At 46.0% G+C, this 26,224-nt stretch overlaps 2 protein-coding genes and 1 long non-coding RNA gene across 4 annotated transcripts; all 3 read left to right on the forward strand.

Moving 5' to 3' along the window:
• Positions 1–664: 664 nt before the first annotated feature.
• On the forward strand, positions 665–4,448 carry LOC140221706 (uncharacterized). Its single transcript, XR_011897362.1, has 2 exons — positions 665–3,417; positions 4,224–4,448. It is a non-coding gene; the product is annotated as an uncharacterized lncRNA (long non-coding RNA).
• Positions 4,449–6,737: 2,289 nt separating this feature from the next.
• Positions 6,738–17,399, forward strand: LOC117844752 (isoamylase 3, chloroplastic). 2 transcript variants are annotated; one of them, XM_034725533.2, is made up of 24 exons: positions 6,740–7,094; positions 7,221–7,281; positions 7,363–7,437; positions 7,775–7,932; positions 8,593–8,680; positions 9,380–9,616; positions 9,694–9,798; positions 9,988–10,092; positions 10,174–10,308; positions 10,405–10,491; positions 10,621–10,678; positions 11,259–11,322; positions 11,786–11,885; positions 12,488–12,588; positions 12,968–13,019; positions 14,358–14,420; positions 14,963–15,052; positions 15,146–15,218; positions 15,615–15,694; positions 15,780–15,884; positions 15,983–16,081; positions 16,317–16,378; positions 16,502–16,613; positions 16,804–17,399. In XM_034725533.2, the coding sequence occupies exons 1-24, from the start codon at positions 6,985–6,987 to the stop codon at positions 16,915–16,917; spliced, it is 2,334 nt and encodes a 777-aa protein (XP_034581424.1). In that variant the 5' UTR covers positions 6,740–6,984; the 3' UTR covers positions 16,918–17,399. The 2 variants fall into 2 exon arrangements, with proteins under 2 accessions (XP_072147558.1, XP_034581424.1); XM_072291457.1 differs by lacking the exons at positions 16,317–16,378; positions 16,502–16,613; positions 16,804–17,399 and having other exon boundaries at positions 6,738–7,094; positions 15,987–16,045.
• Positions 17,400–20,769: 3,370 nt separating this feature from the next.
• Positions 20,770–21,551, forward strand: LOC140221707 (uncharacterized). Its single transcript, XM_072291458.1, has one exon. The coding sequence runs from the start codon at positions 20,879–20,881 to the stop codon at positions 21,290–21,292; it is 414 nt and encodes a 137-aa protein (XP_072147559.1). The 5' UTR covers positions 20,770–20,878; the 3' UTR covers positions 21,293–21,551.
• The last annotated feature ends 4,673 nt before the right edge of the window (positions 21,552–26,224 follow it).

Consider the following 26,224-nt stretch of genomic DNA (forward strand, 5'->3'; position numbering starts at 1 on the left):
AGGTTCGAGTTAGGCTTAGCCAAAGAACAATTCAATTTGTGTTACCGACTTGTTGAAAAATAAGTTGGAGCAGCTTTGCTCTATCCATAAAATCCAACAATACTTTTGTAGCTACTGACGTACTGTATCAGTTACATACAGTAATTAAATTGTGGAATCCTGACCCACTGTATCAGTTTACATACAGTAACTAAATTGTGGAATTCTTTAAGAGCAAGCGCATTTCTACACCTCAGCATTTTCATAGGTCGTCTCATGCAATACCATGCCATGTAAGATTTTTGCTGATATGGAGGAGAGAGGGTGAGGAAAGAGAAAATTGTTTCGTGAAACAACGACCTCATAGGCTAGATTTTAGGACTACAAGATGATTGCTTCACCATTGTATGAGTTTAGGTTGTCGTGTAACACATAATATTTCTTTTTCTCTACGCACAAATTAAAAAAATAGAATTACTCTAAAATAACATAAGAAGTCAACCCATTGTACAAATTGTTTATTTAAAATTACGTGTCAATGTATAAAATTATCTATTAACAACACTAATGTACTTATCCAATGACGCGTTTGTTTTCCCGGACGAGGCATCATTGGCTCGGCGGAACCGTATAAATCTGAAAAAAATACACGTTTAGTCTCCTGGATGCACCGTGCAGGTGCAGCCTGGCTCCGCTCGTCCTGCATCCGCGGAAATGCTCGAATCGAGCGTAGCTCCCGGGCCAGGCCCAGCGAATGCAGCCGCACGGGGCAACGGGTCCACACGTCAGGGCGTTAGCGTTACCTTGACGCCTCTTGTTCTCGGTCTTGCTCACCGCTCGTCCGTCCTCTCCGCTCGTGCACCGCTCGCCCTCTCCCTCTCCCCTTCCTCCGCCGCCGTTTCTTATGATTCGGCTTCGACGAATCGATCCCCGCCGGCAAGCTCGATCCATTCTAGGTGAGTGGACACTCGATGACTCCTCCCTCTTCTTGCGAATGCCCCTCGTTTATTAAAATTGGTTCTTTATTATGTCTTCATTTCAAATTATGTTTTTTCCTTTTAATAATTCTAGCCGTTGCCACCATATGCTCATGCTATATTAATATGCAAGTGAGATAACCGATTTTAGCCCTTGGGTAAGCACACTTCCACATGTGCAAGATAACAGTACTCGTTAAATGTGGGCAACTAATCACTCTCTCAGCACCTTGCATTCGCTCATACAACCTCATATTCAGCTTGCATGCACAACTGTAAACCAACCAAACCCTCTTTTTTCAGAAATACGGTTCCACTAAACCTGCCGGCCCTCCACACCGCCGTGGCCATCCCTTCCTGTCACGTCGCCACCCCGTCTGGCTGTGCACACGCCTCACCACGCCGCCTTGCTGCGCACGGACCTTGCCAGCTTGCCGCGTCAGTAACCGAGCCGCCTTGCCGCGCAATTGTGGCCCCCTCTGGCCGCGTCGATGGGCGCCCCAACTTGCCAAGTCGCCGCCCGTCCGCGATGGCATGCCGCACTACCCTGCCCGTGGCGCTTTCCTTCGTGTGAGATGCGAGAGAGGGGAAAGAACAGAGGAAAAAACAGATCAGCCACTAATAATATGTTAGAGGAAAGGGAAAGGAGAATAGAGAAGGGATCTGCTGCAGCACTTATCATCTTTATGTTAAAAATGTGTTTTCTCAATCCCCTCTAAGTACAGAGAAAAAATATTTTCTCAATCGGTTGGAGTTGCTCTAAGGTGGGCTGGAAGTTCGATCTCTTGTCTAGCATTCGGAATCTAGGAGCCCCATCTCAGTCCCCGGTCCGGCGGAACTAGATTGGATAGTTGGTCATCTACCACTTGATAACTCCGTTATGTGTCCGTAGCTCCCGATAGCCTCTCCCGCATCTAGGGATGAGAACGTATCGGATACACAAATACTGATAGTTATTTTTTTTCGACCGAATACGAATACGAATAGTATCAAAATGGGTCGAAAAATAATACTCATCCTATTTGAATATTAAGTATCCAACTAGGTACATATATTGAACGTTTGGATTCGAATACGAGCAGACAGCCGCATCCACTAGTCCCCGTCGCCTAAGCCTAACCCTAACCGCCACCACCCGCCCTAGCGCCGCCGCCCTAACAGCCGTCGTGTACCAATCCCCTTGTTTGCCCCACACCGTCTCCACGCCCACCCTGACATTGGAGGAGCGGTGGTGCTTGTTCGATACCCGCGTCCCCCTACTTAATCCCGCGTCCTCGGCAACCATGGCCAACTGCACTACGAGCAACAAACGAACGGTACGTGCGTCCCTCCACCTGGCAGCGGCGCCATCTTCTTCCGTCGTGCAGTTATACACCGATGATGAGGTTTGCAGAGGGCCCTCAGTCGTGGCCGTGGACGGTGACCTCCTCCTCATCCGTATGGTTGTCCCTTTCAAGGGAAGGCGTACCATGAAGTACCACCACAATTTCTTCGTCTTCAAGGCTAGCCCTGAGTGGCCGTGGTTGAAGTCTCTCCCTCCTCCACCCGATTGGGTAGCCCGAGCCGGGGCGAAGACACCGGCATCATCAAGAGGGGCAAGGAGTTCGTCGTATAGCCAGTCTCAAGCCACGCATAGTCGTCGACCACAACACAGCGAGGGAGGTGGAGATGGCCTTTGTCTGGATTTTTAGATCCGGCCCCAACAATAAGTGGGACATCAGGCAGCTCGACATGCCCCATGACCCCGACAAGGGGCTTGTTGAGTTCCACTGGCGGACAGATGCCGTGTTCTCCTTTGATGGGTTTATCTGTTGGGTTGATTACCACCGTGGTATCCTGTTATGCGATGTTTGCAATTCCGATCCTGAGCTTCGTTTCCTCCGTTTTCCTGGCATTGAGACTTGGAGGTGTGGTGACCGAGCACTTCCTACAAGATACAGGACTGTGTCCATCTGCAGAGGCCGTATGAAGTTCGTGGATGTGGACAATGGCCGATTTCGGTCCACCAAGCGTGATGAAAATGGGTCTACTGAGAGCAATGACATTAGGTCTACCGAGCGCGATGACAATGAGTACACTGAGAGCAATGGCGATGAGTGCAGCATCAATACCTGGACTCTGAAGATGCCGCAATATGAGTGGGAGGTGGACTCTGTCCTCCAGCTCGGAGAGCTCTGGTCTCACCGGAAATACCGAGATTCACCTTTGCCGCGGACCGTGCCAACATTTCCCATTGTCAACATGATGGAGCCCAACATTCTACACTTCATAGTCAAGGGGTCTGGTTTTTATGATAAGGCTTGGATGGTTACAATTGATACGAAGAAGAAATCTCTTGGGCCATAACAACTCTACGAGAATCCAGTAAAGGAGGGGGACTGTACTTTCGACATTAGCCATGCATATCCTAACAGGCCCATGATCTCCAGTAAGATTACCAAGTGCCTGAACATTCCGGCAGGTAACTAAACACTTGCATATTTCTAGTACTCTTAGATTTGTAACCTTAGCACTCTTACAAAAGAACCTGCATATAGTTGCTGACTGAAAGTTACTTTAAACTATTAACTAGAAACCGGCATCTGTTTTGCTCCTTGTACTTCTTGTGATCATTGATTAGTATAATGTGTAGGGCATTTACATAACCCACTTGATGTTTGCTGGGCTAATCATTTCTTATCTTAATGGGGGCTGAGCTTAGGTTTTTGCTGGCATTGATCTATGATGCCTCACATGTTGCCAGGTGGACTGCCTGTTTAGTTTACCTATCTTGTAATTTGTAATTGAACACAGTACGGCAGAATGTTGAACTCGGGTGATTAGAAACCGAAAGAACATATGATTGGTGAAATTCAATATTCTGTCCATAACTACACCATTTCACATTGATATGGCTGCCATGTGCACAGCAGTTTTCTGAGTGATGTTTACAGTCATGCACTAACATGGTCTTAGACTCTTAGGTACAATATAATTCTTGATCTGTCTCTAGAGAAATTCATGACACTTGAGGCGTCTGGTATGGTTCAATTCAGTTGATTTCTCCTGTTACCATGAATTTCGGTAAATGGTCACATTTTGGTAGACCTATAATTTTTTTTACCCTGTGAATTATGGAAATTACATTTATTGATAAATGCATGACGTTTATTTGGAGATGAGTTATTCCTACTTTGCTACCAATTAGCACGCTATGTTAACAGATCTAGTAATTGTATTCAGATGTGTTATAATTGCCCTGACAATGATTTATAATTGTATCTCCAGGTTGTCAGTTTCAATCAGAAACCAGTGTCGCACTTACCTACAGAGTATTCTCTCTGTTCCAAATTGTAGGTCATTTTATCTTTTTAGTGCATAGTTTTTGCTATGCACTTAGATACAGTGTATGTCTAGATGCATAAATATCTATGAATCTTGAAAAATCAAAACGACATACAATTTGGAATGGAGGGAGCATTCTTCGAATAGAATTGTTCTTTTTGTCCATTATGGGAGCTGCTGTCTGCCTGTGTATTGTTCTCCAGATGAGGCTGTCAGATGCATTGCATTTATGTCTTGCTCCTGTGCCGTCTTTTTTGTTTTTAGCCCTTTTTGCGAAAGATTCTCACAAATACGTCCCTGGCGGAACCAATTCCAAAAATGGACCCTTAGCTTGGCACCATTCACGCTGACGCCAAGGTCCATGCGCAGCTGCTGACGCGAATGCCGACATGGTGGGGGCTTGGCACCAAGCTTGGCGCCGTAGGCGCCGAGCAATTTACCCCATGCCTGCTGTAAGCCCACGTCCTAACCAGTTGAACTAGAGCGTAGTTTGTTGCACACTCCTTGGAATAATTATACTTGTTTCGTTCGAAACGCTAGGGGGCATGGGTAAATTGCTCGGCGCCAAGGCGTACGGATCTTGGCGCCAAGGCTTGGCGCCATCACGGATGGCGCCAAGCCCCCGCCACGTCGACATCCGCGTCAGCAGCTGCGCATGGACCTTGGCGCCAGGATGGCTGGCACCGAGACGTGTAAGCTGGGCGCCAGCGTGGATGGCGCCAAGCTAAGGGTCCATTTTTGAAATTGGTTCCGCCAGGACGTATCAAAAAAGGACTTTAAAAAAAAAGTCGTTCTCCTGTGTATCGTCCGGGCCCATGCGCTTCAGCTTCTCTGCAGCCAATGCTGGGGCATTAGGGGATTGGGATTTTGTATAGCAGGCATGGCGTTGCAAGCAGAGAAACAATAGCTGGCAAACTAGCAGCTTTGAACCATGATACCTATGGGTTTGCAATAATAACACCAAGCTCCTCTGCTAATTTCAAGCACAACAAGTTTTGTGCTGCAGCAGTCAGGAATAAAGCACTTGAGTTAGCACTTACCAGCTGCCTGCGAAGCAACAGAAACATCAAACATACCATATTGAAGAAAGTAAACAAACACTCGCCAATCATGAGTAAACAGAAATCAACCCAAATTATCATGATTGCAAAGAAACATATTTAAACAGAATTCCACAATTTGAGGCATTTACAGGATTTACGTCCTACTGGTAACTACTACTTGAGGATCTGCCGCTATTTGCAGTAACATATGGGTCCCACCGTCCCAGAGTTATTGCCGATGAGACAACAAAGAACATCTACCGTTTGTAATCAATACAGATATTGGCATACTGTGGGCCTGTTTGGTTAGCATTGCTTATAAATAAGCAAATAAGTTGCTTATAACCCAAACACTCTTGCTTATAGACTTGCTTATAAGTTGCTTATGCATAAGCAAATAAGCAACTTTTGGGTTGCTTATAGTTGCTTATGGAGCACTTTACTCCTCCTACCCTCATTCTCTCTCCTCTCTCCCCTTTCTCTCTCCTCTCTCCCGTCACCACCGCCTGCGCGCCGCTTCCGCCGGCCGCCGGCCGCCGGCCGCCTGCGCGCCGCCCGCGGCCGCTCCCGCCCGCCGGCCGCCTGCGCGCCGCCCGCGGCCGCTCCCGCCCGCCGGCCGCCTCCGCGCCGCCCGCCGCCGCTCCCGCCCGCCCGTCGCCCGCTCACCGGCCGCCTCCGCGCCCCTCGCCGCCCGCTCCCGCGCCGCCCGCTGCCGCTCCCGCCCGCCCGCCGCCCGCTCGCCGCCCGCTCCCGCGCCGCCCGCTGCCGCTCCCGCCCGCCGGCCGCCTCCGCGCCGCCCGCTGGATCTCCCGCCCGCCCGCCCGCTGGATCTCCCGCCCGCCCGCTGGATCTCCTTGCTCCTCCTCCCGCGCCGTCGGCTGCTCCTGCCTGCCGCCGCCGCTCCCACCCGCCCGCCTCCGCGCCGCGCGCCCGCCGCTGCCCGCCCGCCACTCGCGCCGCGCGCCCGCCACTCGCGCCCCGCGGCCGCCGCCGGCCGCCGGCCGCTCGCACCCCGCCGCTGCCCAAACCAAGGGGTAGGAGCTGGGCCATTTTCAGGGGTAGAGGAAAATAGGATAGCAGGGGCAAATATGTCAATCCTAATCATATAAGCAACCCAAACCAAACACCTAGACTTATAAATAAGCAACTACAATAAGCAACTTAAGCAACTTATAAATAAGCACCCATAACCAAACAGGCCCTGTAAAGGATTCCACAAGGTTGTAATCAATACAGATATTGGCATACAGGTTGATTACAAACGGTAGGTATTGGCAAAAATCCAAAATGGAAAGAAAAATCTAGAGCGAGAAAGAGCAAAAGAGTAGGCGAGAAACTCATGATCGGGCCAGGAGAGAAAGGTCCTCCGTCCACTTCGCTATCCACCCGGCTCGCTCCAAGCCTCCAACCCCGCGCATGCACAACCACGTGTCCCCCAGACTCCGCTCACGGCTCACCCCCCGCCCGCCCTGTCCGCGCGCGCTCCCCAAGGTGAGATCACCGCCACCGTCTCCTCCCAGCCGCTCCCCCCACTGCCCACTCCCTCCGGTAGTCCGGTCTCCTCGACAGCCGCGAGCCTAGGGGCCGCCACCCCTAGAACTGGCACCATTCCCCTACCCGCGCTCGCTCCCTCTCCTTGCCCCCCAATCCCCCACGCTTGGATGGATTCCGTCGGTACAAATCGCACCCAGCTGCGCTCCGTCGCCGCCGCCCCAGCCACTCGGAGCAGCGCGCTGCCGCGGCCGCACCGCCACCACGCGCTCAGCAATCGGTGAGTGGCTCTGTCGTTCGGTCTCGATCACCCCATTTTCTGGATGTTGATTTCGTGCTGCATTCTCTCGATTTGTGGCGCGGGTCAGGTCGACCTGAACGCTGAGCTTGTGTTGGGCCTGTGCAGTTTGGCGGCGACTAAGCTCGGGATTGCGCCACCGTGTGGAGGAGGGTGGTATTTTGGCAAGGCAGGTTCCTCGATTTTGGTATTGTTCGTTGCACGCTGATTTGTGTATTGACTGGTCCTAGGGAATTTCGTGGTGGCGCAGGTGCAGCGACCTGACGTCGCGCGGAGTACGGCAGCGAAAGCCCAGAGTCGGAAGGTGGGGAGAAGTGTGATCAAGGTATCTAATTACACCACGCTGCACTATTCATAGAAGCCACCGCTCGATAGTACTGTGTTGCTTGATATAATCGTGGCCATTTTCATGTGACGGGTTGGTATCAGCCACCGCTCGATATTACTGTGTTGCTTGATATAATCGTGGCCATTTTAATGTGATGGGTTGGTATCATTCAAGTTAAACTTTGTTATATGCAATTGCAAACATACTTTGTAATTATAAAGCTGTATCCTGCCATATTTTGCTGTTCTGGAATTGAATTTTGCTTCCGTGCTTAGTATGCATTGTTTGCCATGTATTATTTTGGGGATAATGTTTATCCATTTTGTAACAACAGGAAATGGGACACATATCATCTGACAGTGAAGTGCCCTTGAAATATTCTTCCGGCAAAGCTTTCCCTCTAGGAGTGTCGCAAGTTGAAGTTGGGCTGAATTTTGCGATATTCTCACAGCATGCTTCTTCTGTCACCCTTTGTCTGAAACTTCCTGAGAGGTACATTTTCTCCCCCAAAACTGTGCTGTGAACTTGTGATGTTCTTTTGATGTCATTCGACCTAACCATTCGCTAGTTTACTGAACTTCTTAAAAAAAAGTTTACTGAACTTCTTTTGTCTCCCCTCTCCCCTCATACATGAACCTGTATTGTTTCCTGGCTGCCTTGGAATTCGCCATTCCAATTTTGATTAGCACTACTACTGTATTTGTCATTTGTTATCATAGCTGCTTTCTTTGGGACTTTTGTACTTTGTGTAAAAACTTTGGTCAGACAGTCCATGGCTACTCATGTTTAGGATCTGGGAAAATTGTCTGCACAACTTACTACATGCTATTTTGTGTCTCGGGATGCGTTACACTCAAACGTAAAATGCTTTAGTGAATACCCTCATCCCCACTGTTCCTCAGACAAAAAGAATACCAACAGACCAAATAAAAGCCAAAACTGACGAGCTATTAACAGGTAGGGTGCACAAGGAATGATATAACTCATGATTCCTAATATTTATTTCCTGTAATGATCTGGATCATGAGGTTGGAGCTTGGTTCAAATCACTTGCTGAAAAGCACTGTACCTGTAGCCTTTGTTTCTTGCTCTTTCCAAAGTAGTATGGCATACTCAATATGTAAATTTCTGACTTTCTGTAATCTTTTTTAGAGGCACCCAAGATGATGTGCAAGTTGTCGAGTTTGCTTTAGATCTCCAAAAGAACAAAACTGGAGATATATGGCATGTGTCGGTGGAGGTAGTTTTCTTTAGTTCTGATATTATTGTTAGCTTTAGAGATAAGCACATTATTCTTTTCTGTCGACAACTTATTGTGGACTGACATTCATACAACAAGAATTGTAATATTTTTTCTGATTTATATTGTCTTATGATTATATATTCTTCAAATGACTGTTCCATTTTATAATGATCAGCTGCATTTGGGAGGTACCATACCTGATGGAATTTCCCAATATTTCTGAAATGCTGGCCTTGTGTTATGAGCTTTTTCATCCCTGTTGACAAAAATAACTGTTGAGTACTGGCGCATAAAACAAGCTATTTTGCTTTGATCTGTTTTGGTGCTGACTTTAACATTTTCCCTCAAAAAAGAAAAACCTCAACCCCTGGGGAAGACCTCGCCTGAGGCATTCCGCGTAGGAGAAGACCCACTATGAGTCTACGATGGCTGAGAAAGATTTTGTATAATGCTGAAAGCCATTACTGAGCGAGAGATCTTTTTTATGCAAAACCCAGGGTTCGAGACCTGGTTGGTAGCCTCCGCACTGGAGAATCTACCGCAATGCTACTCGCACATTCACACATTTCCCCTCATGTGCATACTCTATTCTTAAATCTTCATCCATTTTGCTTTTATGTAGTGTACTACGGTTATAGTTTTTTTTTCTTTGTCTGTCAAACTTAAAGAAGCCTTCTGTGTCTTTTTTAATTTCAGGGTTTGCCTGCTTCTGGTGTTCTTTATGGGTATCGCATTAATGGTCCTCAAGGCTGGCAACAAGGTCATAGGTTTGATGACAGAGTTATTCTTCTGGACCCTTATGCAAAATTAGTTTCTGGTCGAAAGTACTTTGGGGTTGAAGAAGAGAAGCCAAGTCAGCTGTTCGGAACATATGATTTTGATAGCTCTCCTTTTGACTGGGGTGACGATTATAAGCTTCCTAATTTACCTGAGGTATTAATATCATTTAGCGTAGTGCACAAATATCCTTAACATGTAATTCTCACCACATCTTTGGTTCCTTAATCTAGACAGATCTTGTTATATATGAAATGAATGTCCGCGCTTTCACCGCGGACGAGTCAAGCAGGATTGGTCCAGCTGTTCGTGGAAGTTACCTAGGTGTCATTGACAAAGTAAGGTTACCTATTCCATCACTTGTAGCAACATAAATTCTTTTGGTCTTTAGCTTCCCCCAGTCTATTATCACAGATTATTATCTCTGCTGATTTAGTTTTAGGTACCTGATAATGAACACAGGCTACCTTCCAGTTTACATGCTGATTTCTTAATGACTTATACATGAAATAGTTCTGATTTCGTAGATTCCTCATTTGCTGGAACTTGGCGTTAATGCAGTGGAACTACTCCCTGTTTTTGAGTTTGATGAGCTCGAGTTCAAGAGGTTCCCTAACCCAAGGGACCACATGGTAAAATTTTGATAAACCTTTTTGACGCATAATGCCCTTCGCATTCATCAGTGGAGTGATACCGTCTTTTTCATTTGGAAGGTAAATACATGGGGCTACTCTACAATTAACTTTTTCGCACCCATGAGTCGTTATGCTAGTGCTGGTGGTGGACCTGTGGCTGCTTGCAAAGAGCTCAAGCAGATGGTCAAAGCATTACACAATGCTGGAATTGAGGTATTGACATCCTTTATACATGGCAAATCTTTTTCTTTGGCATTGTTTTTAACACCCTGGACCAAAATATTTAGTTGTATAACCATCTTTCAATAGGTTATTCTGGACGTTGTTTACAACCATACAAATGAAGCTGATGATGCTAACCCTTACATGACTTCTTTCCGTGGCATTGATAACAAGGTGATTGTAGAGTTCCTCTTTTTTTGTTGCTACACGTTCTGTCTTTTAAGTTGTCGGCCCGTAGAGAGAACTTCTCCGTTATTAGTTTTTGGACGAATTGATATAAAAAACAAACCATTGTTCTTGCAGGTGTATTACATGTTAGATCTAAACAACAATGCTGAGCTGCTGAACTTCTCGGGTTGCGGTAAAACCATGGTCCTAAACTTCTGTTTCTGAACTGAGATGTGCATTGCACTATGTGTCATTCTTTTTGGATGCAGCCTGATACTTTAATATTAGAGTAAAACCTGTCAAGTTGCATTTGTGTCCTTTTCCTTGGATTTAGGGTGGTTTTATTATTGTTCCTTATTGCATATCTTTTGCATTCATCTTGTTATTGTGTTTATTCAAGTGTCTCTAGTGATTAAACAGTACCTGTGGGCAACTAATTTGGCAAAGGACTTTGAATGATACACTGTGGTTTGATGCATATTCCATGTTTCACACTGCCGGCAGACTGTACTTGGCAATTAAATGCTTAATGCGGTTCTATGTTAACTGATAGAAGGGTGAAGAAGACATAGATTTACAGCCTTACATTGATTTGAGAGCTGCAACCTGTAGGGCAAGCCTTGTTGAACATTTGTGAAAGCCTGCTTAAATGTCGTGTTGGCCTAGTACTCTAGTTCTAGGTGGCCATATTTTGCTATTCTGGAGATTTGCTCTGAATCTTACAACTAGCAGGGCTTGTGTTTGCTCTTTATAAATTGTCCGGTTTGATCCAGGGAATACACTAAACTGCAACCATCCTGTTGTCAAGGAGCTTGTACTCGACAGTTTGAGACATTGGTATGGCACAACTTACAGCTATGATTTTTCTTTGACACCTGTGTATAATATCATTCATACTTTGTCAGGTTCACTTGAATACTTGATCACATATTTGCTCATAGTATTAATTGGTGGCTTGTTGCTTTGATTACTACTGTATTTACTTGTCTGCCCCCACTATCACGGGTATACAAATATCTATCTGGAGCTTAACTCTTAGATGTATATGGTCAAACCAAGATGCTGTATCTCATACACACTGAGGTCCATGCAAATTTATTCTAGGATACAGTGTGTGCTCTTGTTAGTTGATAACTAGCAATCATTTGGCTTGTGGTAAGATATAGCTGATGCAGCAGCTCGTGTGTATGATGAGTTTCATTAGTAGCTGCAGTAAGATGGATTTGTTGCCTATATTACCTGATAACAGTTTCATTCTAGTGTTGTTTCTGATTCACATCATTGTTTTTGTTGCTTCAAGGGTTAAAGAGTATCACATAGATGGATTTCGGTTTGACCTTGCAAGTGTTCTTTGTCGTGGACCTGATGGCAGTCCTCTTGATGCACCTCCACTCATTAAGGTACTTATTGCCATAGTTGTAGACTGAAGTTTCGAATTTTAAATGGCAATTATCAGGCCCGTAATGGGCTTCTTCTTTGTCTAGCTTTTTTTGTGTGCCTTTTTTAGCTAGACAAATCAAGTTAATATGTTTGATGCTAACACAAGAAATCGATTATTAAATGCTACTGTATTGTAATAAAAGGTTCCTACATTGAACTGTGGGCCATAGGTTATGGTGTAGTAACTACGAGAAACCAATTATCAAATTCATCTTAACTTGTATATACTTTGTAGCACTATGCTTCTTGTTTACTTCCTGTTTTTTAATTGTTTTTAAGTGTTTATTGGGAAAATATCTATTTGTAAATTCATATTGAACGCATTTACGCAGATTTTCAATGTCTATTGTTGGATGAGGCATGGATGGCTAGATTTTATGACATCGAAACATTTTAATTATCCCTGTCATCAGTTGAAGAAAATTGTTAATGATGGATCCTGACTTGTGAAAACAACCCAAATATGACCTGTCATTCTCCGTCCCAGTTGGTTTAGTCATATTTGTAAACCTATCAGATGTTTTTAATGATTTTATCTGATTGTTTACTTATTTGGTTGAAGGAAATTGCCAAAGACTCTGTATTGTCTAGGTGTAAGATCATTGCGGAACCGTGGGACTGTGGTGGCCTTTATCTAGTAGGGAGGTTCCCTAACTGGGACAGGTAATTTGATCTATTTTGAATCTACTAATTTGACCATATGACTATAGATATAGTAGAACAAATGAACTTGAGGGTGTTTATTTTGCCATTTCTTCTGTCCACTGTTTAGTACTAAGACTACTTTAACATTACGATGAACATAATGCAAAAGAGTAATGTCTTCTCTACCATGGATGATAGCACTGTAGTTCTGAACTACTCATTATTGAATTACTTAGGAACCAAACTCCTTTCAAATGAGTTTTCGGTGGTCCCTTGTTAAATGGAATTGTCGCCACTATATTGTTCATTTGGGACTCAGAAATAGGCTTTTCTATCTTATTTCTCATATAGTTCTAAGAATTGATGAGCTGCAATTTGTTTGCCATTGGTCCTGTAGGTGGGCTGAATGGAACGGACAATACAGGGATGATATTCGAAGATTTATTAAGGTACTAAGATGTGCTTGACTTTAGACGTATATCCTATGATATGCATATCAAAGTGTTCTACTGATGCTTTGATGGAGATGATTCTTATGCTAGTTTATTGTTTGTTTGGCTCATAAATTGCAATTCACACGTTTTCCTATAGCCATTACATTGGAATATTGGATTGCCCTTTTGGTGATGTACTGATGCTTTGCTTGATATCCAGTGGTGCCCATTTTTATCATTTAGTTAGGGATGCAAGTTACAAATATTTTGGGTGATTGGGTCGACCCAAAATGTTGATAAAATGAACTAGAATGACATTCTGCGTAAATAATTCGGGGGGAGAAATAAACTAGGGTGGCATGCCATCGTAGTTAATCAGCTGACCCAGAAAACACTATTGAGTACCCACTTGCATCCCTACATTTAGTTGATCCCAGCTAGAAATGTTTTTCATGGCATGTGATATTTAACAGAAAACTGAATCTATTGTGGAAGGCTGGAAGCAGTCAGTGGTGAGAAAACAATGAAGACATTTGTTGAATGTGGTGCGGAAGTCTCCGCTGATCTAAATAATGCTGCAACATATTTTTATTCACTAATAAATGATGCAGCTTCTATGAATTAATCTCTGGGATAATGAACACCCAAACATTCAGTAATGTATGGGTTAGCTTAGGGAGATATACACCTTGCTTTGAAATGGTAACTGAAACAGTGCCTGTCTGAGAAACTTTTGGAAAATGGACAGCAGGGTGTCCCAGTCAGGGTAATTACCTTCTTTCTGGATCAGCATTATCACCAAATTAGAATCCTGTTTACTGAGTCTATTGCAGACTATTCATATGCACCAATCATTTCTTTTGGAAAAGTAGACAATCATGATCCACATCATTAAAAAGTTTTGAAAAGAGCACAACTGTATCAGACTGGCTTAATGTTCTGCTTATGAGCGTCCTTTTCCAGTTTCTTGCTTCATTTGTTGAATTCCACTTCACATTTATATGCAAGTGTCCTGCCTAGTAGTCTGCTTGCGCTATTTAGCTCGAAAGGATCATCTTCAGTAGTTGGCAATTGGCATTTAGTTTCTCAAGCACTGTGCTTGACCATAACCCAAGTATTAGATGGATCCCTTCTTTTTTTTCTTTTCTTTTTTATTCGAAAAAAAGGATATGCACCAAGAAAGTTAACTATTTTACACATCGGTAGATTTCAACAAATTTAGACCTGAATGTACGTTGCACTCTGTTGGAATATGTGCAGACTTTGATCTCTGATTCATCTATTTCTCTCTTAACTCTTATTTCTCAATCATGAAGGAATGGTCATTGACCTAATATCACTAAACATTTGCAGGGAGATCCTGGTATGAAGGGGGTGTTTGCAACTCGTGTTTCTGGTTCTGCGGATCTCTACCAGGTTCTGTTGTGCTATTTCTTTACCGGCCTATTATTTAGCCTTTGTTGACAACATTGCTTGCCTGGTTATTCCTTCGTTGAAGCGCTACTTGCTTTGGGACCTTGATTTTGCTCAATGCTTTTCTGTGTTAAGAGCAGTTTGGTCAAAATTATTCAAGAGTTACTTATATGTATCTTGTGTCATCATTAGACTGCAGCAGTTAACAACACCTATCACATATCTTGCAAGAAAAATAGGCTCAAATTTGTGTCTTTATGGAAACTGCTTTGCCTTGTTTAGAGTTATCATATTAATTTCGCCTAGATCCAGTTGTTTAAAAGGAGTATTTGTATAACAAGTACCATAGTGACTATTGAGACGCCATTTGAAATTGTAAAGCCAGTTGTCCATGCTGTCACATGTTATTTCATTTTTTCTTTATGGATAATTTTTTATCATTTGTTGTTGAGTTCTAAGTTTTTTGGCATGGAAAGCAGGACTGGTTTCTTTTTTCGACAGGTGAAAATTTGTAAAATAAAGTCCTTTGATGTCTTGGTTGACAGGTGAACAACCGGAAGCCTTACCATGGCGTAAACTTTATAATTGCTCATGATGGATTTACTTTATGCGACCTTGTTTCATATAACTCCAAGGTAACTATAGCAAACAACACAGGGGTCTCGATTTATTATGTACAATGTGTTTTGCATGTTAACTTGCCTTTTCTTTTGAATGAAATCATATAGCACAATGATGCAAATGGAGAAAGTGGTCGTGATGGGTGCAATGACAACTATAGCTGGAACTGTGGCGTTGAAGGTACATGCTCTACTGATAAAAAATTGTTCTGTACATTGGAATTGTCAAAGTTTGAGAGATGTTTTTTTTTGACATCACAATGAAGAATAGCATTGTAAAGTTGCTCAAAGTAATTAAATGCCATTTTTTAAATGCCTGAATAAAGCGATCAGGAGAATAATGAAACTTCATTTGTGATGGATCAGTGTTTGCATAATTTATCAACTGAACTAAAAAGATTATTCATATCGTTGAAGCTCCTGTGTCAAGATTAAGCCAAGAAATTATACAAGTATGACATACCTTTTCAAACAAAGCACGATCATGGAGGTTTATCCTTTTTTATTTTGAGGGGAAAAAATTATTTCACTTGATTCTACATTGGGTATTAAAGTTTGTGCTCTTGCCCTGTTACAGGAGAAACGGATGATTTAAATGTGCTAAGTCTTCGTTCGAGGCAAATGAAGAACTTCCATGTCGCATTGATGATTTCTCAGGTTTTTATATTATTGATTCACCATATAGTTACTTTTTATGTGTAACCGAATCGTGTCAACTTACGAGTTACATTATATACAATAGGGCACTCCAATGATGCTGATGGGAGACGAATATGGTCATACACGTTATGGAAACAATAATAGCTATGGACATGATACTCACATTAATAATTTTCAGTGGGGCCAGGTTACATAATTATGTTAATTTTCTGTTAGCAATATGTAGTGATGCATGCAACAGCCTTAAATGCTAATTTGTCCTCTCCAATCTCCATGTTCATATAGTTAGAAGAAAGAAAGGATGGCCATTTCAGGTTTTTCTCAGAGATGATCAAGTTTCGTCATAACCATCCAATACTGAGACGAGACAGGTTTCTCAGCAAAGTAAGTTCAAAGCTAGTGTGTTATTCTTGCAATTGACTGCTTCAGTAAAGCTAATAAGTTCCCCTTTGCCAAAAAAAGTATTGCCATGTATCCAAGTATAATATCATGGTGCTCGCAAACTAGAGACAGAATGATCAGGAATGATAAAATTAGCCATCTTTTTTACAGTATGCAACTCTTGGTTTATTTTATTTTTTAAATGTTTCCATTGCACTGATATTTTTCTTGTTGGTAGAATGATGTCACCTGGCATGAAGATTGTTGGGAGAACCAGGAAAGCAAATTTTTGGCGTTCACGTAAGGAAGTTATCTTATTGCACTTAAATAAGTGCTACGTTCTGTCCATAGGATGGTATTTCCTCATGCCCCTTTTACTGCAAATTTTGGATATTTAACTGGTCGTTCATGATTCTGGTGCAGGATACATGATCACAATTCTGGTGGAGATATTTATTTGGCATTCAATGCTCATGAGTATTTTGTGGATGCTGTAATTCCCCCACCACCACACCATAAATCTTGGAGCCGCGTGGTATGGATTCTGTCTGATCCTGCTAAATGTTTATACAGAGTAATTTGCTGTTTAAATGTAATAGCATTGTGTACTGAAATTTTGATCTAGTCGTTACTTGGTCTGATTAGCTTTAGTGCTGTTTCTCTCTCAATTTGTGAGTTTCCCTTTCAGTTTGGTTAGCTTACAATGCCTCATTGCCTTTCTGCAGGTGGATACCAACCTGGAATCACCAAATGATATTATCCCAGAAGGAGTGCCATTGACAAGTTCACGGTATAGGATTGCTCCCTACTCTTCCATCCTGCTCAAGGCAAAGCCTTAGCAAGGTGGAGGCAAGCCGTTCTGTAGGAAGCATGAGAATAATGTTGATTCTAGCTTTGGTTGGCTGGTTAAGAAGATTGGCTTACATTTCCAAGCTCATAAGTCTTAACCAACTGCGCTGCAAAGCGAACTTCGATCTATAAAGTTGGACCAATCTTTACGAAAATTGACTGGAAGGAGCTATGGTTGCAATTGGTATGGTCAAGGAGGACTTGTTTATAACAACACATGGTGAATAATCCCCCGCACACAGAAGCAAGAAAAGCCTTATTTATTCACTGGAGTTCTGGTTGGGGGAAGCATGGCTCGTTTGTAACTAGTATTCACAAATGTTCTTTCATTTTCCGTTCGACCTGCAAGTGGCTGACAAGCGCTTGTTTTGTTAACGTGGCATTCCCATGTTCGGCATATCTATACCGTAATGAGAGCTTGATTTCCTCTACTCAAATAAGCTGATGAATGGATGCCAGAACCTTTTGCTGTCGTCTGTTTGCGCATGTTGTTGTAGGTTGCTTGCACTGGTGGGGCCACACAGGCCGCTTGAATTTTTAGCCAAGTTCAGCCTGAAGCTGAAAATACCCCAGTAGCCTCCGTATTACAGTGGCTAGCTGATTGGAATAAACATGCCAGTACCCAGAGTGTTGAAACCATTGCCTGATCGTGCCAGCGGCCTTGGCGCCTTGTCGTGGCAGTGGCAATCTGTGGCATGCATGCTCATCGCGTATCGGCCGCGGCGGCGGGCTCCCGTGTCCGGCTGACGGCGACGGCGGTTGGTGCGGAGAAGAAACAATCAAATCTGCATGTGAGAACGGGGGAGGATAGGATGGCAAGCATCAGGCATCAGGGCTCCCAGGCGAGCACCAACCTGTTACCCTTGTTGTCCAGTGCGGCCAAAAGAACAGCCGGCGGCGACATGACAGGATAACATGGCCATCGGCAGGGCCGGGCCGGCGGATACCCGAACCAGAACCGGGCATGTGACGAGTTAATCTCCGTCTCACCTGAACGCCACCAATGCGGACAGCTCCGATCCGGCCACAGCCAAATGAATGAATGGGATCCTCCCCCTTAATCATTGGCTGGTAACCAGTAACCACCTTCCGAGTTAGAAAGCGAACGGAATTATGCGGACGCCTTTAGCTGAACCTGCGTACTTAGCTGTCTTGTTTGGGGAGTACTGATGCTAATGCAGTAATGCTCTGCAAAGCTGTGGTTGCCATCATGGGTTTGCATATTACTATATGCGAAAGCGATTGGGTCGTTAGTACTAACCACCATTTACCCCACGGATAATGGAAGTTTGCACTTTGTTTAGCACAATCCTGATCATTCATGGCATGGGTGACTGATGAACCACTACCGGTACTTAATAATCAACGCGAAGCTGGTCTCCCCACCGGCCTCCAAAGAGAATGCATTGAAGTTCATGTATACCAACTAAGAATTTACACTTCTTAATTTGCTACTCCCTCCGTTCCAAATTACAAGTCATTCTAACTTTCTTGAAGTTAAATTATTTTATGTTTGACCAAAATTATAAAGAGAATCACAAAGGTTTATGACACCGAATAGATATACTATGAAAATATATTTAATGAAGAAACTAATGATACTTATTTGATATCATGAATGAATGTTATTACTTTATTGTATAAATTTAGTCAAATTTGAGATACTTTAATTCTCCAAAAAAATTGTAATGACTTTGGATGGAGGGAGTATATATCAACCGTAGGGTACTCACACGTTTCTTTATTGTCGTTTTGACACCATGATGGGCTCTGTAGTTTCAATAGCATTGTGAGGACAGGATAATCTCAATTTTGAATCTTACTAAGGACGTAACTTTGCAGCCGACTCTTATTTCCACGTTTGAGTCCTGGGACAATCTGCAAGTAAGGCAGATACCTAAGTATGGGTGCATGCAGCTCAACAGTAATCACCCGAACTTGACACGTCACTGTTATCCAAAGATTTTCCGTGATTGTCCTGCCCCTCTCATCACCACCCCACGACTATACCAACTGTACCACACTTTTCATCCGTCGTGGACGGCACAGCCCATGGGGACAAATACATGGTGGCTTGCGGTACGGTCTCCAAGTGAACTTGTGGTCGTCACGTTGCGAACTCGACGCCGCGGCGGAGCCGTTCGATCGCCCGCTCGGGGGGAGGTGGGCGGCATGTCCGGCCTGCCTGGTTGGTACGTCGGTGTCGCCATTGCTGACTGGCTGGCTGGCCGGAATCTTCCAACCTGGGCACAGCCCGGTCTGATGGGCGGATGGATGGTCACCGGGAAAAAATGTTGTGGATTGCATGGAGAAACGCTAGCTCGCTGTCCCGAAATTGGGTACGTTGGGAGGTCATCTCACGCATGATCGATCATTCCAGAACGCGGCAGAAAAGCACGTCCATGTCTCGCAGCTATATACTGGACTAGTGTTTAAGCGTAAACAATTCTTCGATCTTGCAGGTGCTAAGTACCAATCTGCCCATGTGTTCTACGGTTTTACAAGGAATTTAATAGCTTGTGCTTGGTGGACTTGTGGAGCTTTTAGGCTTTTGCCCATTTGAGCAGGTTAGATGTTACTGGATTTATCCTGAGGATCGGATCAAGTTGAGCGTCACCAAGTGGTGAAAACTCTGGGTTTTGGAAGGGTTTGGTTAGGTGGGAAGTCACTAGAGTTATGTTACATCGATCAAGTTGACCATTGTGTAGGAGTGTCTGCAACTTTAGCCTTGGAAGGATCTGATCTGCTGGTTAGGCTGGAAATCACTGGATTTGTCTATGGATCAAGTCACAAGAAAACCAAAATTCCTATCTGCCATTGAAGCAGAACACGCCTTCCACAAAAAAAGAAGAAGAAGAGAATATTCTTGAAATTGTCAACCGAGCAATCAGTAAGCAAGAGGACTTTCACAGAGATGTTTATATAGTATAATACTAGTTTGATTTATATCTCATTTTGTCAGTAAAGCTGCGACCGTTCTGGAGGTAGTTCAGTAAACTAGTAGTGACCTGTTTACCATTAGTCCGAGTATAAAATATGGGGGCGGAACATGGGCTTCATTGATTAGTTTCAACAAGCTAATCATCTCCTTCAAAAGGCATTATTCTAGGCAACCAACGTTAGCTGGAGTATACAAGTGGCCGCGCCAACGACATTATCAACGGCTAGTGTCGCCGCATTAAAGTTTTCTTTCTCAAATTCATGAAAGGCGGCACAATTCTCACCCATTATATAGGGGCATATTCTGTAAGAAAGTATTGTGCAGGAAAAAAAATATTCAAATAGTTCTCACTGAAACTGGAAAAAGGAATTCCAGTGGTGCCAAATTAATGGGACCAATTGGGTATATGGAGCTGATCATCATATATATCCAATGAGTCCTTAACATCTGAATAGTCCATTTCAACCGTAGTCGTTATCATAGGCGCTCATTTCTAGAGTTCAAAGTAGATGCTACAAAGGAGGAAAAATTCACATGGCCGCATTTTCCAAACTTCATGAAAATCCAAAATTGGGTACGTACGACCAGACAACAGACAGGCAGACATACAGTGAGCGGCCAGCTCACAACCGACCATATCGATTTGCGCGTGAAACAAGAATAAGAGGAGGATTTCGAAAAAATAGAAAAAAAAAAAGATAAGAGGAGGATGTAGCCAAATCATTTTCAGATTTTATCATGCTCGAATTGAAGATTCGGAACCCTCACGCTTTAGCCAAAACGCGCCATCCAGCCGTAACATATCAATCCGACGGCTGATCTGCACGGAAATTAGCACTAACCCCCCTCGTACTAGTTGTAATCACGTGTGGTAACCTCGTCTTCCACCTCTTTATAAGCTGCACGCCTCTACTATCCCGGACACCATTACAGTACACACACACCAGCTGAAGCGCCTCCTCTTCACTCTCACAAGCTCGAGCCTCCTCTCTCGCTCGCTCTCATATACAATGGCGCGCTTCCAGCTCGCGGCCTTGGCCATGGCCATGCTCTTCGCCGCCGCGGCGGCCCAGGCCCCGGCCGCCACCCCGACGCCCGCGCCCAGGGCGTCCCCCCCGCCGGCGACCCCACCTCCGACCCCGGCGCCGATGACTCCGCCCCCGCCCCCGGCCCCGGCCCCGGCCATGCCTCCCCCGGCCCCGGCGCCCACCACCCCGGCCCCCGCCCCCGAGGCCTCCGCCCCGGCGCCCACGGCCGAGGCCCCCACCCCCACGATGAGCTCCCCGCCGGCGCCATCCCCCATGGCCCCCACCCCGGGCCCCAGCAGCGACGTGACCCCGCCCCCCAGCGCCGCCGCCGGCGTCTCCCCCACCGCCAAGTGGGTCGCCGCCGCCGCCGTGGCCGCCGCCGCCGCCTTCTACTGAGATGGGATCTCCACCGTCCCGTCCCGTGCTGTAATTTATTGTTATCCTCCGTGTTGAGCTGTTGATTTTTTGTTTCCTTCGCCATTTTTTTTGTTCTCTCTTCCATATTCCATTCGGCATTCGATTCAGTAGGACTCCCGGCATCTATATGTGTAGGATTGTGGGTTGGACAGATTGGTTGGTCGGTCGGTTGGCCCGGTGGTGTTGTGATCCTCTCCATTTGTATAATCCCCCGTTAATTTATTTCACATCTTCCCCATCTTTGGCAGTTATTTACATACTTGTTGCTTGCCCCCGCATCTGCATTTTAGCTCGTTTCAGTCAGATCAGATCTTGAAGAGCGCTTGTAGAGTAATGTAGCTTCAAGATGTTGCTTGTTCTTGAGCTTGAAGCGCAGGCTTCAGGTCACTCGCGATCGATGCGGGTAGTGCGATGCGTCCATGAGCTCGTGCACATCGATGGAGTCGAGCCGGGGTGCGGATGTGGATCTGGGGCCAGAGCACAACTACTGTGCTCCAGATCTGGGCGCGCCTCGCAAGCCGCCAGGGGCCATTATTATACGCGCGCCCTACTAATCGGCGCGCGGTGGAGTAGGGACTGGGGGTGACGGGAGGCCAGCTGGGGGTTCGCAGGCAGCGGCTGGCAGGCCAGGCCAGGCCAGCAAATAGAAAACGCCACGGGGGGGGGGGGGGGGGGGGGGGGGGGGGGGGGGGGGCAGGCGGGGTCGGTGGGGAACGGTGGCTGGCTGATGCCGATGGCGAAGGTGTCGGGGGCGCACTGGGCGGTGGGGCTGCGCGACCACGTGCCCGTGCCCACCCCATGCGCAGGCCTGCACGGCGGCCGGGCGGGTGCCGAGGCGGGCGCTGGCGCGGACGCGGGCCGGCCAGGCCCGTCGTGCAGGCCGCGCGCGGTGCTGAAAAGGCAGGTTAGGAGGGGGCGGCGGCGGCACACCCATGGGATCATATGATTCATTCATATGATAGAGAGCAATGCATCTTTTGCTCTTTCGCTCTAGTTTATGTTTTCAGCGCTGTCCCGGTAGCCTTTTAACTAGCCATTGACACTTCCATTGCAACTGCGATAGCGATTTCCCGGACCGGCCGCTGCCGGCGTTTCCCGTGAAGAAAAAAAAATCGGCTACCTGCCGACTGTCGTGCGTTCACAACGCAGCCGCTGCCGCCCCCGTCCCTTCTCCATTTGGATGGATGCTCCGTTCGTCGCCTTTGCTTAGCCGCAGCATTATTTTTTTTTGCGTTCTCCGCTTGCGACTTTGGAGCTGTAAAGAAGCCACACACACCCCCGGCCTCTTCTTTCCCTTGTTGCTTTCTTTGCTTGTGGGGAGCACAGGGAAAAGAGTGGCTTTGGGAATTGGCCTTTTTCTTGCAGCCCTGCCGCTAAATCGCGTGTGGACCGTGGAGCATGTGCTCAAAGCTGGATTTTGTGCGCGTAGGGCTCCCTCCTGTTTGGTGCCGCGGATCATTCGGCATCCCGCACCGTGGCTTCTCGGCAAAAGCGGCCTGCCCGAAAATTCGCCGTGGAATGGATTCTCAGATGAAACCAGGTGAGAGAGAGCGTGTGCTTTTCTGAGATGCAGGCATGCAGCGCCTGCTCCGTTTTGTCTGGTCTGTGGAGCCCACTTGTCGGCCGGTGTCTTTGTGGGGCCTGCTCAGCAAGTGTAGTGATACATGTGGTGATGTGATGAAGGGATCGGGGAGGATCCGGGGGCATCCGAGGAGTCTGCCAACTGTGATCCTGCCAAAAGGAAGCTGAAATGCTTATACAGGGAAAAAGGAAAAGAAAAAAGAGACAAAAAAATACTTTCAAATTTCTTCGGTTGGCGTATACATTGAAAGAAGTTCCTTTCAGGACACCTTAGTACTAAATTCAGGAAGTGCGGAATCGCTCGTCCCAAATATTTCGTATATCATTTTTTCTCTTGGACTCTTAGTTTGACAAATTAGCTGTTTACCAAATTTTTTTCGCAAAACTGAAGTTCAACCTAATAAAAAATTAAATTACAGTAGTCAGTAAAGTGTTATCTGAAGAAGTTCGTTCTTGGATCTAGATTAGGCCCATTAGAATTTGTTAGGCCAGCCCATTAGAAGTTCTTAGCCCAGCCCATTTCTTTGTTATCAGTTATCTGCGCTCACAGCCCCCCAAGATTGATATAGGGAAAAAAAAGAGGGAACCCTATGCACTTGATCTGACTGACTCCTGAAATTTCTTGTCATCAAAAGTTAGTACGTATCAATGGACTTGGTGACGACGATTTTTGACACGTATCAGGGTCAGCGTCAAAAGGAGAAGAAAGTGGTCGATGCGATTAAACAAGAAGCTATGGTTAGAGAAATCGACCGATAAAGCTATAGTGGTTCGGCCGATTAGTCGATGAGATTGATGGGGACTGGCCAATTGGAAGCCAGAACAGCTCGGCCAATATGGGCCGGAATGGGTCAAGGCGGTAACAAGATGAAGACAGGATTGGCCCATAGAGGATTGGATGGTGTTCGACTCCGATGCGAGTTGTATCCGTATGTAAATATTTGTTGCTTTGAATAAGAAATAGAATATTTAGTCGTAGTCGGTTTGGAAACGTGTTGTAATAGGGTATAAATAGGTGCCCCGTTGTAACAACTCTACCTAAATTAAGTGCTTTTAAAAGTAAACCAGTGGTTAATCCCTAATTAAAGAGGTGAAATGACCGTTTTAACCCTAAGAAGCTCTTTTTGGAGTTTGAAATAAAACTTGGAATTTTATATGCAAACTTAAAATTTCGCCCAAATAAGAGTTGTAAAACTTTTGTTAAAGGTACTTTGACTAATTCAAAGTGGAAGGAAGTCAAAAACAGCAATCAAAACCGGAGTACTAAAGAACCCTATAAACCTCCTAAGTCCTGGAATTCAAGTTTTCCTCCAACTTTGCAAGCTGTTATCTCACGATTTCCTATCTAAACTCAAGTCAGGCTCTTAATAAAAGTTGTAGTCCCTCGAGTGTGTTCCAACTTTGTTACTCTGACTCAGGTCCAAATCGGGCCAGAACCTGTTCAAAATCTTAGTCAAAGTGAGGTAAAACAGTCAACTCAGCCCCTGAGCCCCGCAACGCTAAGTCTGAAAAACTGCTCAGAGTGCACCTCTTGGCGAGGGCGTTCCTCCAAATTTTTGAGCTAAACTCAAGAAATACCCTAAATAGAAGTTGAAGTCCTCAGTTTGGATAGCAACTCCTCGAATAACACCTTAGTCTAATTCAACTCAGAAGCTACCCAAAAATCGAGCCAAAGATGGCTAAACCTCTGAATTCCACCTCTCCGGCCAAAATTGGCTAAGTCTGGATTTTCAAATTTTTGGCAAACTTTGGCAAGAGATATCTCCAAATCCTTTCACAATCTAAACCAGCGCCTTAAACCAAGTTTGAAATACGTCCAGAGTTGAACAAGTTTGTTTAAAAGAGTTTTGGAAGTTGTGTTGCAAAATCTTGAGATAGGATCTCTTAAAGCTGGTCGGGCTTACTGCCCGAAGGGGACCTCGAAGCCCGCGCGCCAGAGCACGTTCGCCCGCGCGCCGCGTGGCCGCCGGCCACCGGCAGCTCGTCGGCGCCCTATCCCTGGTGAGACAGCGACAGGGCAAGGGCCATGGCGCCCAACCCGCGCCTGCGACAGGACGGGGCGAACACCGGGCTGGCCAACCGCCGGCCGCGCGCGTGTCCTTTTCCCCCTACCGCGGCTCTGCTCCGCCAACCGCGCTCCGCCCGTCCGCCGGAGAAGCCGCCACGCCGACGACGTCCCGCGCCTCCGCTCGCTCGCCCAACCCCCACGGTAGCCCTCCGCTTCGCCTGCCTGATAGACCGGAAGCCTCAGACGCGCACCGCCCAAGGCCAATCGCCGCCGGAGACCACCCGGAGCTCCGCCTCCTCTGCCCAATGGCGCCGCTGGCCAATGGCCGCCTCGCCCGTGCAGCCGCCGCTCCCGGCCTTATCCTTCCCCCACCGGAGCCCCGCCTCGACCCTCCGCTCCACCGCTGCCCTATAAAAGGTTCCCCTCGCCGGCAACACCACCCTTTTGCCACCGCCCACAGTCGTGCCATTGCTTCCTCCTCTGCGCCGCCGCTAAGCTTCCGTGGAGCTCACCCCTTCGCGCCACCCCGCACTCCGGCGACTTCGCCGCCCGCTTCGCCACCCCTCCGCGCACGTCTCCGAGTAGCCCGTGACCTCCCCGACGCTGCCGGTGCGTCGGAACGCCGCCTGCACCGCCGCCAGCCAAGCTCTGCCGCCGCCGCCGCGTTCCGATCCCCGCCGGCCATCTCCGTCGCCCCAACCATGCCAAACCGAGCTTAGGTGAGCCCCCGCACCCCTCCAGCAACTTGTTGCCCCATCTTCGCCGGCGAACCGCCGGGAATTTTCCCCGCCGCCGCCGCGCGTGCCCCGGGGACTACATTGCATCGTCCCGGTTCTTTCCAGGGGCCTGGGCGCAAAACTCAGGGACCCCTGTGTAGTTAAACCTTAAACCTAGGGGCTAGCTTGCAAGTTTGCCACGGCTTTTCTTTTAATAATAGGCAGAAATATGGTTGAACTTTGGAAATACCCAGTAAATCATAGAAAAATTATAAAAATGCCAAACCACTTTTGTTGGAATCCTTGCTCTATCTAGTTCCTAAGAAAAATAAGTTTGCACATGTTACTGTTGTAAATAATATCCTATGCTTTTAATCTTGGTTTAGGCCTTTTAAATCCTAATAAATAGAAGAAAAGTGGAAAAAATGTGAGACCAACTCTGTGATGCTTGTTTCTATGTATAGGAGCTCAAAAAAATGGTTAGGGCTCTGGTCTAACATTTTAAGTCACTGTTTTGACTTTAAATTGGTAATCTATACATAAATCTTCCTTTTTGCATAAGTTTTGTTTCAGAGCTCAGAAAAATGTGAAACTAGTTGGGTTAAT

Source organism: Setaria viridis, chromosome 2 (assembly GCF_005286985.2).
Source record: "Setaria viridis chromosome 2, Setaria_viridis_v4.0, whole genome shotgun sequence".
NCBI classification, from domain to species: domain Eukaryota; kingdom Viridiplantae; phylum Streptophyta; class Magnoliopsida; order Poales; family Poaceae; genus Setaria; species Setaria viridis.